At 39.4% G+C, this 19,031-nt stretch overlaps 1 protein-coding gene and 1 long non-coding RNA gene across 4 annotated transcripts in view; both read right to left on the bottom strand.

The window, feature by feature from the left end:
- Positions 1-19,031, bottom strand: part of LOC142074739 (uncharacterized) — a 450,900-nt gene that overhangs the window by 214,093 nt on the left and 217,776 nt on the right. The gene's annotated exons all lie outside the window — the stretch shown is intronic.
- LOC142074782 (A disintegrin and metalloproteinase with thrombospondin motifs 6-like) overlaps positions 1-19,031 on the bottom strand; it is a 204,159-nt gene that overhangs the window by 91,045 nt on the left and 94,083 nt on the right. For all 3 annotated transcript variants that reach the window (XM_075135655.1, XM_075135656.1, XM_075135654.1), the window contains 2 exons: positions 13,654-13,759; positions 2,368-2,514 (listed from right to left, as the gene is read on the bottom strand). In XM_075135655.1, the coding sequence (XP_074991756.1) occupies positions 2,368-2,514; positions 13,654-13,759 (253 nt within the window). The remainder of the gene's footprint in view (positions 1-2,367; positions 2,515-13,653; positions 13,760-19,031) is intronic.

Here is a 19,031-nt window from a genome sequence, read left to right as displayed (position 1 = left end):
AAGGTGGCTTTGAAAAAAAATAACATCTACATTCTGAGTTACAAAAATATAGCTAAAATATTATAAAAGATAATTTATTATTGGAGCTGCTATTTCTAGGGGATTTTTTTACTCTATCTCAAATATCACCTAGTATCTTCAGTAAAGATTTTTTATGAAATTCACAGATGGTAGTAATTCAAGTAGAGTTGCAAACACTGGCAATGATGGAGAAGTATCTCAAAAAAACTGAAGAGATTAGAACTACGGGAATAGATTCACCAGAGTACTATTCTGGCTTTATGCGAATATAACCACAATTTCAGTGGCATCTCCCAGACTTAAAAATGAAACTTAATAGTGAATCAAACCTGGGGAATGGAAAAGAATAATGGAGATGCTAACAGTAAAAAATAAAATAAATAAAAACATTTAAACATAAAGTAGAGGAGGCACAAGCTAAACATGTTTTTTAACTGACAGTAAAAAATTGAAAGATCACTACATATATATCAAATAAAGAAACAAGAAAGTTTGTTCAGACTGAAATTTAAAACTGTGCGGGAACTTCATGAACAAATATTCAGCTCTATTACATTTGCAGCATAATACAAGCCACAGAATTTTACCATGTTTCTTTCTCAAAAGCCATAAATAAGAAATGACTGCTTAGTTACCTGTGGAATTACATCTTCATCAATAGACAACTTATTTTCAGAAAAATTATGAGTTCAAAATGGAGTTCAGAAAAGAGCAACAAATAGAAGTAAGATGAGACAGAGAAGAGCAGAACTGAAACAGTAAGAAACAAACCCCCAAATGCTACAAGAAAAAACCTGAACTGTAAACTGACAGTCAGAACTACCAAGCTGTGAAATAATCTCTCAGAAGAGATGCAAAAACCCTATTCTTTGTCATAGTTAAAACTAGGCTGCATGACATACTAGAAAGACTACTAATGGGAACAGAGTTGAATTAACAGAAATGATTGGCAATGATGAAACAAGTCTACCCTGTATTTTTTTTATAATGCTAGTGTTAAATGAATACATATATATCTCTCCTGAGAAAATCAACTTATATTGTGAGAAACCTGTATCACACATACATGTAGTATGACTTATTCAGTGTGCTTTAGTTTAGACACTCATTTTAAACATTCCAGTACATAAAATTGGTTGGGTGCATAGTTCAGTGGGGTGATACAAAATGCCTTAACCTGATACAGAAACTGAGGAACACCAACATGAAACATCTGTCTCTGCCCACTGACTCTATAGGGAGCTCAAACACCTCTTCAGAACAATTCAGTGCTCCTGTACATTGTGTGGGAAGCTACATTTGAACCAATCTAAAGAAAATTTATTGGTCTAGATGGGTTCCTTCAGGTAAGATTCAGAATACAGCACCTTATTCTGAGGTTAGATGCCTGAAAGAGGAGGAGAAGCCCAGTTTGTTCTTAGTAGTCTAGTGGTTAGACCACTTGACTGGTTTAAGTCCATCTCCTAAAACACAGTGTCTGAATTATTAAACAACCTTTATTTCTAAAAGGAACGATTGCACTGATGACACTGAACCTACCAACCAACTGCCATTTGCTCCCATAAAGCCCGTCTTACGCGCATTTTTAAAAATCCCGTTATTAACGTGTTCTCAGTGAACTAACAGTTCTGTGTCTTCCACAACTTAAAATACATACAAAGGCTTCATTATGCATCATGTATACCAATGTATACATTGATATGAGCACATTTTTGAGACTAACATATTTTGACTATTTTAATTTTTTCATACAGAAGTAAAATTTCGGGTAGCAATCTATTTCTGGATAAAAATCACCACAGAAGTATAGGTTAGCACAATTTTAAGGTATTAATATAAAGATCTATGCCATCCTCTCCTATGATCTTTATATTCTCACTAAAGGTACCAAAGAACATTGATAGAAAAAACCCACAAGACTGCATTAAAAAAATCAGGAGAATGAAATGTGCAAGGAACAGGGCTAGTACCTTGTTCCTTTCATTCGATTCCCTCACATTATGCATGTATTTAAAAAAAAATACTTCCCATCATTCATAGACAAATTCAGCCCTTCTCTATTTCTCATCCTCAGATTAATTTAGTAATAAAACATGATCAGCACTTTAAAATGTTTTGAATAGATTAAAAATGAGAACTGTAAGATGGGGAATGGAGCAGAAGAAGCTTTTGCCATTACATAGGAAAAGGACTCTACAATATAAAAGCCTTAAGTAACTTGCTATACGTCCGTCTGTTCATTCTAAAAATGTAAACCATCAGAACAGGTCACTGTGTCTCTACTATTTATTCTGAAAGGTGTGAATTTTTGTAACAACTCATGATTTTTCTTGAGAGATTACTTACTCTAAAAAACTTGTGATGTAATCCCGACTGCAGGCTGACCAAGAGAAAGGGTTGGTGTTTGCTGTAATATGAGCTGCCATTAGCTTTGCTGCTTCATGACCTTTGGTCCCACAAGAATTTCCAATTCCATCATGATTCATACCAAAACTGCCCAAAAGAGGAGAGAAACCGCCCATTATTCTTCTGCAGCATCAGACATCTCTTAAAACTTAATGTGATTTTTACAGAAATCATGCTTGGACTTAAAAGAACATACTTAGTACAGAGAAGTCTAAGTGGAGAATCAGGATCAGTTAAGTTCTGTTTAGTTTATTCAGATCTCGGAACACTGCGCAACTACATAACGTTTTTTTTTCACAGACTTTTGAAAGCATTTTACTTATTTTCTAAAGCTTTTAAAGAAAATTTAACAATATTCTTGCAAGATAAATACAGAGCACTCAGTCCTTATTTGGGTATTGTACCTGGATAAGGAATACACATTGTGGCACTGACACTTGGATTAGTAAACAGGGACAAACAGGGAGTACGTGATGTTGCTGTAACAGTACAGTATAGGCACACAGTAGCCAATGAGAGTTCAAGCAGAACATGGGTTTTGCAATTCCCAGGGCCATGCTGTATGCACGCTCCCTCTATGTATCCACTCACAGGGCGACTTGGAGCCCTTCTATTAGCGCTCTCCTTTGTCATGGAACTTCAGAATGAAGGAGACAAAATCAGCAGAAAATACAGTAAGAAACCTCTAGGTGGCACTTGGCCAACAGAGATTTTCAGGCAACAAATTAATTAACTTTCAGCAAAGATTATATGACTCTGGAAAAAGAAATATGGCAAAAGTATCCTTATGCCCTAGAAATCCTGTGCTACTGAAAGACACCCTTGGAGCTAGAGATAGCCAACATAATCATCAAATTAAAACTAGAAGTTAACTCACAGAAAATCTATTTGTGCTGGTTTTGGCTGGGATAGAGTTAATTTTGTTCGTAGTACCTAGTATGGGGCTATGTTTTGGATTTGTGCTGAAAACAGTGTTGATAATATAGAGATGTTTTCATTATGGCTGAGTAGCGCTTACACAGAGTCAAGGCCTTCTCAGCTTCTCATGCTGTACCCACTGAGAAGGCTGGAGATACACAAGAAGCTGGGAGGGAGCATAGCCAGGATAGCTGACCCAAACTGGCCAACAGGATATTCCATACCATATGACATCATGCTCAGTATATAAACTAGGGGAAAGCTGGCCAGGGGGCCGCTGCTCAGGGACAGGCTGGGCATCGGTCGGTTGGTGGTGAGCAATTTTTTGGCACGCTGGCTGGGAATCAAACCCCGGTCAACTGCTTGGAAGGCAGCTATGCTACTACAAACAAAATTAACTCTATCCCAGCCAAAACCAGCCAAAACCAGCACACTATTTGAAAAGACACTCATTATATGTATTAAACTATCTTTAATTAAATTATTACTGTTATTCCTAAACAATCAACAACATATACCTGACTGGTCTGACATAAATGAAGCACTTGAAGAGAATATGCAAAACTATGACCTTTCTTAATAGTATACACTTTTTAAAAACTCCATTTTCTTACTCTGCCTTTGATTAATTTCCTCTCAATCACTTGGGGGGGAAACTTATTTCTTTAAATATTAACCTTCGGCCAAGTTAATTCCTCCTTCCCAAACATGGCACAAGGCTTATGAAATCAGAGGGATGGGTAGTGAGATACATAGGTGCCTTCCTGACCATGGGACAGAGAAGTAGTCAAAGGGAATGCCATAACTGAGCTTCTGCATACCCAGAGCAGCAAAACTGTCACTTCTTGACATGTCATTTAAGAGGTCAGTCGTTGGAGCCTTCTCTATTACAAATGCTAAAAAGTCTGACTCCCTGATTTCTTACTCATCATTCAGGAATACAAATGTGTTGAGGCACTCCATTTTTATTTTCTAGAAACTTTTAGGACTGACTGCCAGAAGATACAAATGGTGGTAGATTAGAGGTTGGCCACTTATCTACTGACAAGAGTATTTCATACCACTTTCTTTACTGAAAACAGTGACAGTGTTGTTATATTAATCTGAACATATTGCTCCAGAATGTGGTATAAAAATACAAGACTTTCATGTGACTCTGAGCTTCAATACACTGGGTACTGTTTCACCTCTTCAGCTGATCATAACAAACTAAAAGCACAAGATATTGCTAACCACTACTCCCAAAACCCATTAAGTGCATGGATATAAGAAAAGGAACATCAGTGAATGATGGATGTTTCCTACAGGCTGGGGAAGGACTTCACCAACAAAAAAGCATCACTTCCATGCCTATAGGATGTCTCCCTGTGGAATACCTACTCTGTAGCAATGTCTGCATGTATCTAGTTTAGTGTGTGATGTCTCATAAATGCAGAAAGTCATATGCTATATTATACATGAGAAAGGTCTGACTGACACCTTAGATTATTATATCATCAAACAAAGAATACCCCCAGCATATAAAAAAATACAGCTTTAAAAATACTCATCTGAGCAACGTATGTGCTATAATGAAACTTTCAGACCAGTGTTAATTATTATGATCAGTCTTCAATATTGATATATATTTTGGGAGGGAAAGAGTTAGATGTCCAATGCAACAAACTGAATCAGAATTTTACAATGAAAGTAAGTACTTTATTGGCCTAGCTCTCAACTGCCACCATTTCCTAGAATTAGGGGTACCTCAAATGGAAACATTTCCTTTTGAATTACCTCTGTACAATTTCTTAAAATAGAAAACCTTGGTTTTTAATAATCTCTATGAATGACTCCCTTTATAGAAATGGGCATTTGGGTATGTGGGAAAGAGTTGAATTGGATCGTGTTGACTATTTCTGATATCCAAGCTTATCCCTAGTTAGTATATTCCCTTTGTCAAAGAAATGACATAGACTTCAACTGCCTGGGAAATTAATATCTTTTGGGCCTATCAAAAAAAAAAACAAAACAAAACAAAACAACAAAGTTTGTAGTTTAATAGCTTTCCTTCTTCTACCCGCTCTCCTTATGAAAAAGACGTTGTTGCTGATGGTGGAAGTGGTATGTCTGATAAAAAGCACGCCTATGAAGCTACTATTCCTGATGCACACAGGAACTCAATGCCTTTTCATGAGCTGATGGTATTCTCATTTTTTATAACTATTCATTCACCTAAATCATCTATTCCCTTCCAAGAAGGCTCTTCTACTTGCCTCTGCTTCTGAATTTAGGAGGAAACTGATCATTAGGTGCAAGTAATTTTTTCTGATGCTTGGAAAGGGGTTTTGCAATTACTGTCATCTTTTTCTGAAGATGGTAGTGGCAGCATGCCATTACAGCCCAGTAATTTGCACTCCTATGGCCAGGATTGCAGATGAAAACACGTTTCTGTCCAAAGTACCAGTTTTATTTCCACCAGAATATGTTGGTTATATTTGGTCATCATTACGTTAAGGCTACATCTTTTACAAAAGCATGTTTGCAATTAGATTGGGGTGGAAAGGCAGGGAAGAAAGGAAGGAACATAAAATACTCCTCATAGAGCCAGTGTTATAATTTACTTACCTTTTTCAAACTGACTAAACACATGCAGACTGTATTTCTTTCACTGGCTTAAAGAGCCTGTCTAAAACTACCAGTATAATTCTGGCTTTAAAAAGACAGCCAGATGAGCAAGGAGAGAGTGAGAAGTCTTCTCAGCTGACACAGGAGTTTTTCTATGAAGTTACCTTTTTCACCTACCATTTCAAGGAAAGATGTTTAGCCCAGCAGCTCTGAATCACATTTTTCCAAGCATTATTGCTCCTCTTTTCCCAAGAGAGAGCCTACATTACATTTAAGAACTGTGCAAAGCAGCAGCACCAAGAACTTTAAAATCATAATTGAAAATCTCCTGCAATTTCTCTATAGTTTCTATACTTCTTAAAAAATGCTAAGGCAGCAGCACATCTGACTAGTGCTCTGTGTCTGTTTCATTTACTAACATCTGCAATGGAACAGATTATTTTTTTTCCTTGGCAATCTTTTTCTTTATATCTGAAAAAAATATATGAGGGAATTATTTGTAATACACATCCAACTTAAGATTTGACCTCAAAAATCACAGGGGAGATAACTGCTCTCAGCTGCACTGAATAAAACAGCAATAGATAACCAGAGACACTGGAGTATAAACAGAGGGAAGGATGGGAATGTAAACTTCTTGTCTACCATTCCTTTATCTTATGACAGAGCAATACTGCAGGTCCCTACAATTTCATTTGTATTTAAGATGAGATTGCTGATTTATTGGGTGGTTCTAAATTATGATGGCTATAGTTGCCAAAACACTTGTTGCTGATGTATCTGAAATGACAGCAGTTATTTTTGAGAGACAGCCAGGATGCTTCCATCTTGATTTATTATCCAAACATTTAAGATTCAGACAAGACAGATCCAAACCAATCTGAATGCTCCTCAGTAATGCTCACAGAGGTTTATTTTGTATACCATGCACTTTTATAGCACTGAAGTTATCTGAAATGTGCTACTCGGGTGAACTGTTTTTTTCTCACTCGTTAGCAATCAATTATCTCTGCTTTCCAATTGTAGTACGAATGATCTGCATATCAAGCCATTTCCTAGCTTTCTTAGAGTTTGGAGCATTCAGAACTGCAGAGAATGCTAATTTTTTTTTTCTCTAAATACAACAGAGTATGTTCATTTTTCAGTCACTTACAGATTCATGAGTTATAGGGAGAATTTGGACTAATTCTTTTAAACCAGTGGCTCTTAGTTTGCTCCACCACTTGTATAACAGCATAAGGAAGAAAGTACCAGAGACTGAGAATCTTGAGTCAGGTGAGGCAACAAAGTTACAGGAATACAAGCAAGAGAGATATTGTAAAATCTAGCTCTTTATCTTCTTGTCCACTATCAGAGGCTGATTTACAGCTGCATAACTACATGTAACTCTTTGGGGAAAAATAAACGTTTCTTTTTAAGAGAGAAAAGAAACTTTAACCTTAAGAAGTTTTATTATACTAATTATTTGCACTAGGAAAGACAAAATAAACATATATACTAAGAGTGAAATGGGTCATTTTCAAGCTAAGTATCTTGACCCAGGTACATTGCTAGATTTTCCTTCACTGCCTCAGCATATTAGATGCACTGCTCTCATAACATTTATGGAGAATGAAGCAAGGGGCAGGGAAGGGTCATGAAGTGCACCAATGAAGAATACTTTACAAATTTCAAACAGTAAATCTCCACTACAGTGAGAAGATGGAAGGCATGCTTGAACAAGTATTCTTGTATTAGATATAAGATCTAAAGGGAAAATTATAATTTGCTTGTAAAAACTGCCAGCTTATTTGTTTAGATAAGATATATCAACTTTTTCATAAACTTTGTATTTTTTAGTGTTGTACTTATTCCCATAATTATTAAAAAGATGTCATTTAAATCTATATATGTATTTCATATAGCTTAGAATGTCTATTTTCAGCCTACATTGAAAAAATAAGAAAATTAAGAGACAGCTTCACTGTATCTGTAAATGTTACTATAGCTTTACATTGCCTTTTCTTAGTGACATTAGAACATATGCAAGGAGGGAAGAAAGGGAAAACGAGCATGTTTCAGCATGCAACAGGTCTCTACACTGTAGGTCAAAGTGGAAAGTATTGCCTCTAATCAGGAAGCAAACTTCTGAGCTCAGATTTCCTTTGGAAATTCATGATGCCCTGAAGGTTTCTATAACCTTCCTCTTCACCCCCATTTATTCTTATACTTTTGTTAAGATCTGTGAAATGTTATTACATTCCTTTTCCTTGATTAGAATGCTTTAATGTTAGACAAATTATTTTAGTATTGTTAATTCTATACTTCAAATAATATTTTACACAGACACAAACAGTTTCCATATTTTAAATATAAACATATCACAGAAACCAGAATTGTTTTTCTAGTCTGTTTATGACATTTCATTTTATAATGCACAATACATTATTAAAGTCCCAATAAAGATTTTTTTTTAATAGAAGTTTCCTGCTTTTATACCTGCAGTATTATAAAGGCAGACCTAAAACAATGTTAGAATCATAGAATAGTTTGGATTGGAAGGGACCTTTAAAGGTCATCTCCTCCAACCCCCCTGCCATGGGCAGGGACATCTTCAACTAGATCAGGTTGCTCAGAGCCCCGTCCAACCTGACCTTGAATGTTCCCAGGGACGGGGCATCTACAACCTCTCTGGGCAACCTGTTCCAGTGTTTCACCACCCTCACAGTAAAGAATTTCTTCCTTATATCTAGTCTAAATCTACCCTCTTTTAGTTTAAAACCATTCCCCCTTGTCCTGTCACAACAGGCCCTGCTAAAAAGTTTGTCCCCATCTTTCTTATAAGCCCCCTTTAAGTACTGATAGGCTGCAATAAGGTCTCCCCGAAGCCTTCTCTTCTCCAGGCTGAACAACCCCAACTCTCTCAGCCTTTCCTCATAGGAGAGGCGTTCCATCCCCCTGATCATTTTTGTGGCCCTCCTCTGGACCCACTCCAACAGGTCCATGTCTTTCTTGTGCTGAGGGCTCCAGAGCTGGACGCAGTACTCCAGGTGGGGTCTCACCAGAGCAGAGTAGAGGGGCAGAATCGCCTCCCTCGACCTGCTGGCCACGCTTCTTTTGATACAGCCCAGGATACGGTTGGCCTTCTGGGCTGCGAGCGCACATTGCTGGCACATTAAACTGTCCCTAAAAATTTAAGTCATCATTCTCAGACAATCCTAGGCATCTAGCAGGACCCTAGGCATCTAGCAAGAACAAGGTTTAACTTGTTCTGGCTGGTGTTGAGGTGTTCATACAATGTAGATTTGAGACTGTGTCAGCCCTGCTATAGTTGAAGATGGAAGACATCATCATCATAGATAAAACAATGACACCATCAACTGGAGATCTGTTCATGGGAGAGCTGATGGGAAGTGGTGTTAGTACAATTCATCCTAGTTGTGCTTCATATTTTGAAGTTTGGTATATGTGTCCCTATTACCTCAGATTGGAGTATTTTCCTACTAGTTATACAATACATATATTCCTTGGAGACACGTTTCTTCTAGAAAATATCTCACTCAAACTCAGGTCCTATAATGCAGCTGAGATTTGACCGATCAAACATGAAGCTCTCTGATCACTGAAGAATGAGGAAAAGACAATCAGCTTCTGAAAGTACCTCTAGGAAAACATTACCTAGATTAGAAATTTCTACTCCAGCACTGAAGACCAACTTTCTCATATGGGCAGTAGGGGTATTTATGCTATTTTTCTACTTTGCATACAGACTAAAAAAGACTTTAAAAAAATGCTACAATTGCAGGCACGTTTTAGCCGTATGAACTAATTCAGAACTAAATGCATGCTAGGAAATATTATTTTTCTTCTTCATCTTGCAGCCAATTTACTTCATTAGACTACAATCTATTTCCTTACTATTTCTTACACCTTTTCATCAAGATATGACTGTCAAACTCCTCTGAATTTCAATTCATTACATCTATAAATCAAGACAATTCTGACTTTTCTGTCACTGGTAAATTCTTTCCCTACTCAGAGTTTTATGGGCAGTTCTCTGTTCTAAGTCTAGTCCACTATCCTCATGTTTTGACGTTTCAATTCCCACCCCCCTTTTATCTTACTTATTCTTTTTCACTTTGTTATTTAGTTTCTAGATCTCAGCTCACTCAATAGGACTGCAACAATGAGTGGCACAATGCCTTTCTTTTAGGGACATACCCCTTTCAATGGAACCTGGAATTCCCTATCAATTCAACTAACCATCCTGTACAGTGTGCATGGGGCGAGTTAGGCAGTTCAGAAAGTATTCAAATAAAAAAGCACAGAGCGGAAAACCCCCTAACTCGGCTGGTAGGGAAACACAAAATGGGACTGGATCTTAAGTCTTACACTTGTCTGAGCATAAGAGCATATTTAAGCCAGCAAATAGTTCCTTTCTTCACTAAGAAGAGAAAGTCAAACTTTGACAATGCAGGGGATACACATTCAATTCTCACTCCTGCCATGAGAAATCACTGGTTGTGATTTTTGCTTACCAGAAATCTTAAGCAATCCTGAAAGTCAAGCATCACAAATCAAATTTCTAGAGACACTATTCTGAAGGCTGAAGGGCTCACTCTGAATTTTATATGATTCACGGAAGTATTAAGAGTAATACAAGGCTGTTCTCAGAACCATGCATAGGGAGAAACAACCATAAAACTGTTAATCTAACACCATTCTTTATGCCCTCAAGAAACACAGAGTTAATCACAGTGTATGGTCGTCTTCAATGATAACAGCTAGTTATGAGTCTCGACTGCACGCAGCTTATCTGCACCAAAACTGGGTTATACAAATATCAAAACTATAATAAAAACTTTAAAGTGGTAAGGAACATAAGTCAAAAACATATTTTAAAAATTACTTATAAATGTTTAACAGAAAGTATGACTGACCATAATAATCACACTCACACACTCAGTCTCTAAGTCTTCAAGACTAAGTGCTTTTCTGGATACTATTCCTCAACCAAATGCAAGTTATTTGGATCAATACAAGGGTAAATGAGTTAAATTTAATACACTGCAATATACAGAAAGTCAGATTGGATGATCTAATGACTTCTCATCACTTTATAATTTAATGAACTACTAGAAACTAATAACAAGTTGAGCCATACTTCCCATCAGAGATCTTACAAATCCAATTTTGGAGAAATTGTGAAGAATCTACCAGAATATATATATTACTATTACCATTCTCTTTAAATCACAAGAGAATTTTATTCCTCAGTTCAACATTTTTTAACAAACTCAGTATTCCACAGCAACTATATAATTAATAAAAACATGATCTCTAAAAATGCAATCCTCCCATTCTAATTTGAGTGTTTTTTTAGTGTATGTTATATATTCAGTGTAGACATGTCACTTAAATGCTTCTATTTTTCATTTGACAATGAAGCCAATTTCCTATTTCCCATGTATGTCTGAAGAGAAAAGCAATCATTGTGGCACAGCCAAAGAAAAAAATTTACAATGCTCTTTGAAACTATTATTTTACTCACATATGCAAGTATCTTCTAGTACATTCATTAATAATACCCACTCAAGGAAGAAGGAAGTTGAGAGAAAGTAATAACTTGCTTGATTTAGTCAGAGAGGCATTCAGTCACATTATGGGTGAATGGGGGGTGATGAGTGTGGACAGCACAAACTGTTATAAGCCTTGAAGATTTTTTGCCCACATATTCTTTCCAGCTTTTACTGAAGGTATTGTCATGGTTTAACCCCAGCTGGCAACTAAACACCACGCAGCCGCTCACTCACTCCCCCAAGGTGGGATGGGGGAGAGAATCAGAAGGGTAAAAGTGAGAAAACTCGTGGGTTGAGATAAAGACAGTTTAATAGGGAAAGCAAAAGCCGCGCACGCAAGCAAAGCAAAACAAGGAATTCATTCGCTACTTCCCATTGGCCGGCAGGCAGATGTTCAGCCATCTCCAGGAAAGCAGGGCTCCATCACACATAATGGTTACTTGGGAAGACAAATGCCATAACTCCAAACATTCCCCCCTTCCTTCTTCTTCCTTCAGCTTTATCTACATGGTATGTTCATTTAACACCATGCTTGCAGTGCAACTTTCTTTAATCACTGTACATCGGATAAAATCTAATGAATATGATTTCTACTTTTATTTCAAACCAGCATTTGACATGTCATGCAAGCTACAGGAGGAGGCGAAAGCCTCAAAGAGCTGAGATTTCAGAATTTTAAAAGACCTTATGTATAAGAAGCCAAAAGATATGGATTGAAGAAAACACAGATGGTAAAAAAGGAAAAAAAAAAAACACCTGTGTTCACAGGATATATACAATGGCTATATTGTTTTTCTCAGGTTCTAATCAAAGTCTAAGCTCTTCAAATCAATTGTTGTCATCATGCCAGCTTTACATGATAAAATAGCTGCATATATTTAAATTTTTTTCATGTATCTGTGGAATAACCTGCATAAAAGATATAGTTACATGACACATGGATTAGAATGAAGATGTGGTATTGTAGGTTTTTTTGTTGTTAAACACGTGACTTAAATTCACAGCAAGGTCACATATTACTATAAGAGATGTTATTAACAAGAATTGCAGAACTATGAGTGATTTGGAGGAGCTCTTTCCTCAACAGTGGAAATATATTTTCCTTTATCCTATCTTTTTCAACTCATGCAAGTAAAGGAGGAAGGAAATGAAGATGATGAGAATTACACGTGTTTTTGTTCAGGTATTATACAATTGTTTTTGGATTCTAGAATTCATCTACTTCAGTGCAACTTTAGTGTTTTTTTCATACATAATATAAATGAGATCATACTTGCCCAGTGATTATCTCGCATGATAGGTGGGCTGGAAATAAGTGTTTACTTCCAACTCCTGCTTTTGATCAGCAGATTGATAGCTTCCATTTCAGTCTGCATTGGAACTTTTAGCAGTTGCATCAGCTAATGATTGGAAAAACATGTCATCCATAACTCAGTGTTGGTCAACCCACGTAAATAAAGAAGGAAACTTCCTGATAATAGAAGGTGCCTAGTATTTTTAGAGTCATCACAACATACTAAAAATGCTGTCTTGTCTTTTGAAGGAAGACCTGAAATATCTCCAGACCAAACTCTACTCAGATTTTATCAGTCTCATAACATCATGCTCTTTAAAATGATATGCTGGTGCTTAAAATGTAATAAGTGATACTATGACTGTTTTATATATTTCATGCTTGAGTGAAAGATGACTAAAAGTGTATGAATATTGACAACAGAATCAATGTTTTAACGAAAACAGTCTGAATTATATGTAAGACAAAATAACAAAAAGCAAAAAAAATTACCTTTTAACCGCTTTTGTTTCATAAAGAAAGGTAGACGGGGGAGGGGGGAAGAAAATTTTCAAAGCCAAATATTTTAAAATATCAAACAGAGTAGGAAGGTTGTGAGCCAAATCTCAAAAGCACAGATTAAACTGGAATCTGAAATCAAAGGGTAAACAACGAGTCTTCAGTACTAAAGTGAAAGCCCTTGGAAATATGTACTAAATAAAATGTACTGCCACTCATGAATGCTATATACAGAAACATGGAGCACCAGAATAGAGATGGTACAGCCATGCAGGAAAAATAATATCTATTATTAAACTAATACTAAAAAGGTGATACATTAAGACATATTCTTTTTTTAAACTCACTCACTTGTGACCAATCTCATGTGCAATGGTAAAAGCTGAACCTAGGCCAATGTCTTCATTAATGCTGCAGCTCCTTTCAGGCTCACACATTCCAGCCACAGAGGCCAAACCTGAATAAACAGAAGGAGACACAAAGGTCACGCCAAGGTGTTTCAGTCTTAAAAGCCCTTGTTATAAATGCCTGGATTCTTTTTAATAACCTCTATTCACAGAAGGAGCAGTTGGCAAAAGGTTAACTTCCTAGTCATTTGCAAAAATCACTGGGGGGAATTTCACTTTGCCAGCTAGACATTAATATTTTTTGAACTGCAGTCAGTGCTGGAAACTGTCTAGACTAGGGGTTAGATTTATAAATTTTACTTCTGGTAAACTTGGGACCACCTAGTAACTTGAGCCAGGAGAGGAAATTCAAGAAAGCATTTCTATTTTAACATTCTTGAGCCTGAAGAAAGCAAAATGTATCCACATTATTTTTCTAAAGAAATGCTTAAGTTTAGTAGGTTTGTAAAAACATACAAGCAACTTTTTTAGCTATGAAAAGCCCCACATGGTACATTTAAAAAAATTATAAAAGCAAAACTGAATGCATCAATGAAGAGAGAGGAGATGTTAATAACAAGCATTCATTTAACCATTGAAGTCTTTTCCATTTATCACCCATCATCTTCTGGAATTAAAACCTTACTGTATTACAAGTGCTTTTAAAAACTTTCTTTAGAGAGAGAAAGCTCTTCCTTATCTTATACATTCTTCAGCAACAGAGTATCACACAACATACTGCAGACAAAATTTGCTGCCACTAGAGAAAGCTCTAAACATCAGATTTATTTAATGTATTCCTCCCTAGGGTTTCTTATCTAAAAAAAGCAGTAATCCTTTCTTTAAGGAAATTACCTGCTCAGTTAACTACACTATAACAAAACAATGACTGGAAAAAGTGCTACTTAAAATTATTCTGTTTGGACTAACAGAAGCAAGTAATAAGATGACAAGTGCTTCCTGGCTGTGTCCACATTAGCAAGTAATTTGGAGCCATAGGAGCTGGTCAGCGGAGTTAAACACTGATATTGAGGCTCCTCACATATGTTTGTATGTGGGTTGGACATTCTACTTTGGACTAGTTTAATCCCGTAGGCCGAACATATTCACTACATATGTAGTTCAAAGCTTTCAAAAGGAAAAAATATTACAGGATATCATGAGAATACAGCCCATGTAGTGATTTAGACCTTAACATCTCCCACAGGCACATATGGAGCATTTGGGGAGTATGTGTTCCGACTTAATTTTCTCCAAAACAAATCTAGTTTGCACATATCAAAACTACTCTGATAACCAAACTGACATGGGCAAAAGGCGACAATGTATGTCTGTAGAAATTGCATCAAAACAGTACTACTGCTCTAAATCAAATCACCGGTGTAGACACGCCCAGAGGACAGGATGAAACATCAGAAGAAAAACAACTATCCATTAAGAAAAAACTGTAAATTGTTTGCACTGTGCAACCTGTAGAAAATGCAATAATTGCAGTTCACCTGCCTAAACTATGCTATTCTAATTGAGTAGGACATTGTCCTGGTTCCAGCTGGGACAGGGTTAACTTTCTTCCCAGTAGCTTGGGGGGTGTGCTGTGTTTTGGGTTCGGTGTGAAAGGAGCGTTGATGGCCCATTGATGCTTTGGCTGTTGCTGGGTGATGCTTGCACCGGGAGGGGGGAGCACAGCCGGGGTGGTGGACCCAGCTGGCCAATGGGGTATTCTATACCATGTGACATCATGCTCAGTATAAAAACCAGGTGTGAGGGGGGGCTCGCCCCCCGTTCGTGACACGCGGTCGGCGGTCGGTTCTGTTGTGCATTGCCTGCTTTGTGTATTCTGTTATTGTTGTTGTTCTCACTGTTATTATTACTGTTCTACTTAGTTTTATTTCAATTATTAAACTGTTTTTATCTCAACCCGGGAGCTTTCCTACTTGTGCCCTCCCGATTCTCTCCCCCATCCCACCGGGGGTGGGGGTGATCGAGCGGCTGCGTGGAGTTTATTTTTGCTGGCTGGGGTTAAACCACGACAGTCCTTTTTGGCGCCCAACGTGGGGCAGCGAAGGGTTGAGATAACGACAGATTATTTAGAACATATTAAGGAATTTATATCTGGTAACATATTCGTTTGTTCTGCACCATGCTCTTGTTTTTACTGTACCTGTTAAAAATTGGAGTTGGGTTTTGTAGTCTGTTGTGCTCTGCCGTGATTAATGATGTTTTGCCTGGGAGATTTGTTACTAAAACGCTGGCATTGGGGGTTATTTGGTATTTGGGATTCGTAATGAAGCCATTTCTGCATTTCGGGTACCACCTCATGGAGACCATTAGCAATTATACCTTTTCCTCCGAGAGATTTTTTATGGAGGAAATAGAGAATGGCACCCTCACTACCTTCATCTCCTTTGTTAAAATAACTTGCCAGTACCTTGAACATCCCTGGGTAGTTAAGATACATCTCTTGGTACTCCTTGGGAATATTGTTGCGGTTTTATCCAAGGTTAGTAAGCAATGCAAGAATGTCATCCAGAGATCTGCCCCAAGGCTGGATAGTTATGAGTGGCAGGGCGAGTGGGATAGCATGGGCAAATGCCTAGGGCGATGGGCACCCCCAGTGTTCTGGAACTTTACCCCTGAACAAGTGCAGAACCCTGAAAAATTAGTAGAATATTTGGAAGAAGTATGCTGTCACCCTGGCCATTCTAGGGAGACGCAAATTACTACAATGTGCTGGGGCCTGGCCCACGCCTACCGAGCCCTATTTAACACCACTCAGAACACCCAAGGGGAAGGAAACGTCTCTGCAGCTGATGACAAAGCAACAGGCCCTGTGGCTACCCCACCCCCCACGGCAAGCACAGCGGCTCCCTCACCCCCCAGGGCAGGCACGGCAGCTACTCCGCCCCCTGCGACAGAGAACCAACCCATGCCGGTATCAGTCGCCCCTATACAAAAAAGAAAATGCACAAGAAAATCAGCTCGTCTAGTAAGGGATGAAGATGAACCAGGGCCATCACGAGAACAGGAGGAGGAGGAGGCAGAACCCGTAAATGAGATGGTGACCACCCGATCCCTATCTCTGGGTGAGCTGCGAGATATGCGAAAAGACTTCAGCCATCATCCAGGCGAGCACATTGTCACCTGGCTGCTCCGGTGCTGGGATAACGGGGCCAGTAGCCTGGAATTAGAGGGTAGGGAAGCCAAGCAGCTGGGATCCCTTTCTAGGGAAGGGGGCATTGACAAAGCAATTGGACAAGGGGCACAAGTCCTCAGCCTCTGGAGGCGACTCCTGTCAGGTGTGAAGGAAAGGTATCCCTTCAAGGAAGATGTTATATGCCACCCAGGCAAGTGGACCACCATGGAGAGAGGTATCCAGTACCTGAGAGAATTAGCTGTGCTGGAAGTGATTTATGATGACCTGAACAACGAGCAGTTATCCAAAGACCCAGATGAAGTCCAGTGCACCCGACCCATGTGGCGGAAGTTGGTACGGAGCGCACCAGCGTCACATGCAAACTCATTGGCAGTAATGACCTGGAGAGATGGAGAGGAACAAACGGTGGATGAACTGGCTGGCCAACACCGGCAATATGAAGAAAGTCTCTCTTCCTCCCTATGGGCCTGTGTCTCTGCTGTGGAGAAACTGTCTCAGGAGGTCCAGCAACTCAAAGAGGATATGTCCTGCTCCCCCCCTGCACGGGCCAGCATCTCAGCCATTAGGAGCAAACGTCCCTCTGCTCAAGAGAGGAGACATCGTGGGTACACACCCCGGGGCACCCTGTGGTTTTACCTGCGTGACCACAGAGAGGACATGAGGAAGTGGGATGGAAAACCTACCTCAGTCCTACAGGCACGGGTACATGAGTTGCAAGGAAAAACAACCACACAAGGGGGTTCTTCCAGGAAAACTGCTGATTCATACTTACAAGAAGTGGATAGCGAATATGATGACCAGGACTAGAGGGGCCCTGCCTCCAGCCAGGTGGAGGAAAGGGACAACCGGGTTTACTGGACTGTGTGGATTCGATGGCCTGGCACATCAGACCCACAAGAATATAAGGCTCTCGTAGACACCGGTGCACAGTGTACCCTGATGCCATCAAGCTATAAAGGGGCAGAACCCATTTGTATTTCTGGAGTGACAGGGGGATCCCAAGAGTTAACTGTATTGGAGGCGGAAGTAAGTCTAACCGGGAATGAGTGGCAGAAGCACCCCATTGTGACTGGCCCAGAAGCTCCGTGCATCCTTGGCATAGACTACCTCAGGAGAGGGTATTTCAAGGACCCAAAAGGGTACCGGTGGGCTTTTGGTATAGCTGCCCTGGAGACAGAGGAAATCAAACAGCTGTCCACCTTGCCCGGTCTCTCAGAGGATCCTTCTGTTGTGGGGTTGTTAAAGGTCCAAGAACAACAGGTGCCGATCGCTACCACAACAGTGCACCGGCGGCAATACCGCACCAACCGAGACTCCTTGATCCCCATCCATGAGCTGATTCGTCGACTGGAGAGCCAAGGAGTGATCAGTAAGACTCGCTCACCCTTCAACAGTCCCATATGGCCAGTGCGAAAGTCCAATGGAGAGTGGAGGCTAACAGTAGACTACCGTGGCCTGAACGAAGTGACGCCACCACTGAGTGCTGCCGTGCCGGACATGTTGGAACTTCAATACGAACTGGAGTCAAAGGCAGCCAAGTGGTACGCCACCATTGATATCGCTAATGCATTCTTCTCCATCCCTTTGGCGGCAGAGTGCAGGCCACAGTTTGCTTTCACTTGGAGGGGCGTCCAGTACACCTGGAACCGACTGCCCCAGGGGTGGAAACACAGCCCTACCATTTGCCATGGACTGATCCACACCGCACTGGAACAGGGTGAGGCTCCAGAACACCTGCAATACATTGATGACATCATCGTGTGGGGCAACACAGCAGAGGAAGTTTTCAAGAAAGGGGAGAGAATAGTCCAAATCCTTCTGAAGGCCGGCTTTGCAATAAAACGAAGTAAGGTCAAGGGACCTGCACAGGAGATCCAGTTTTTAGGAATAAAATGGCAAGATGGACGTCGTCAGATCCCAACAGATGTGATCAATAAAATAACAGCCATGTCTCCACCAACTAACAAAAAGGAAACGCAAGCTTTCTTAGGCGTTGTGGGCTTTTGGAGAATGCATATTCCAAATTACAGTCAGATCGTAAGCCCTCTCTATCACGTGACCAGGAAGAAGAATGACTTCAGATGGGGCCCTGAGCAATGACAAGCATTTGAGCAAATTAAACAGGAGATAGTTCAGGCAGTAGCCCTTGGGCCAGTCCGGGCAGGACAAGATGTGAAGAATGTGCTCTA

This window comes from Calonectris borealis, chromosome W, assembly GCF_964195595.1.
Source record: "Calonectris borealis chromosome W, bCalBor7.hap1.2, whole genome shotgun sequence".
In the NCBI taxonomy this organism is placed as follows: Eukaryota; Metazoa; Chordata; class Aves; order Procellariiformes; family Procellariidae; genus Calonectris; species Calonectris borealis.
Note: the sequence above shows the minus strand (reverse complement) of the source record. Positions and strands in the feature narration are given on the sequence as shown.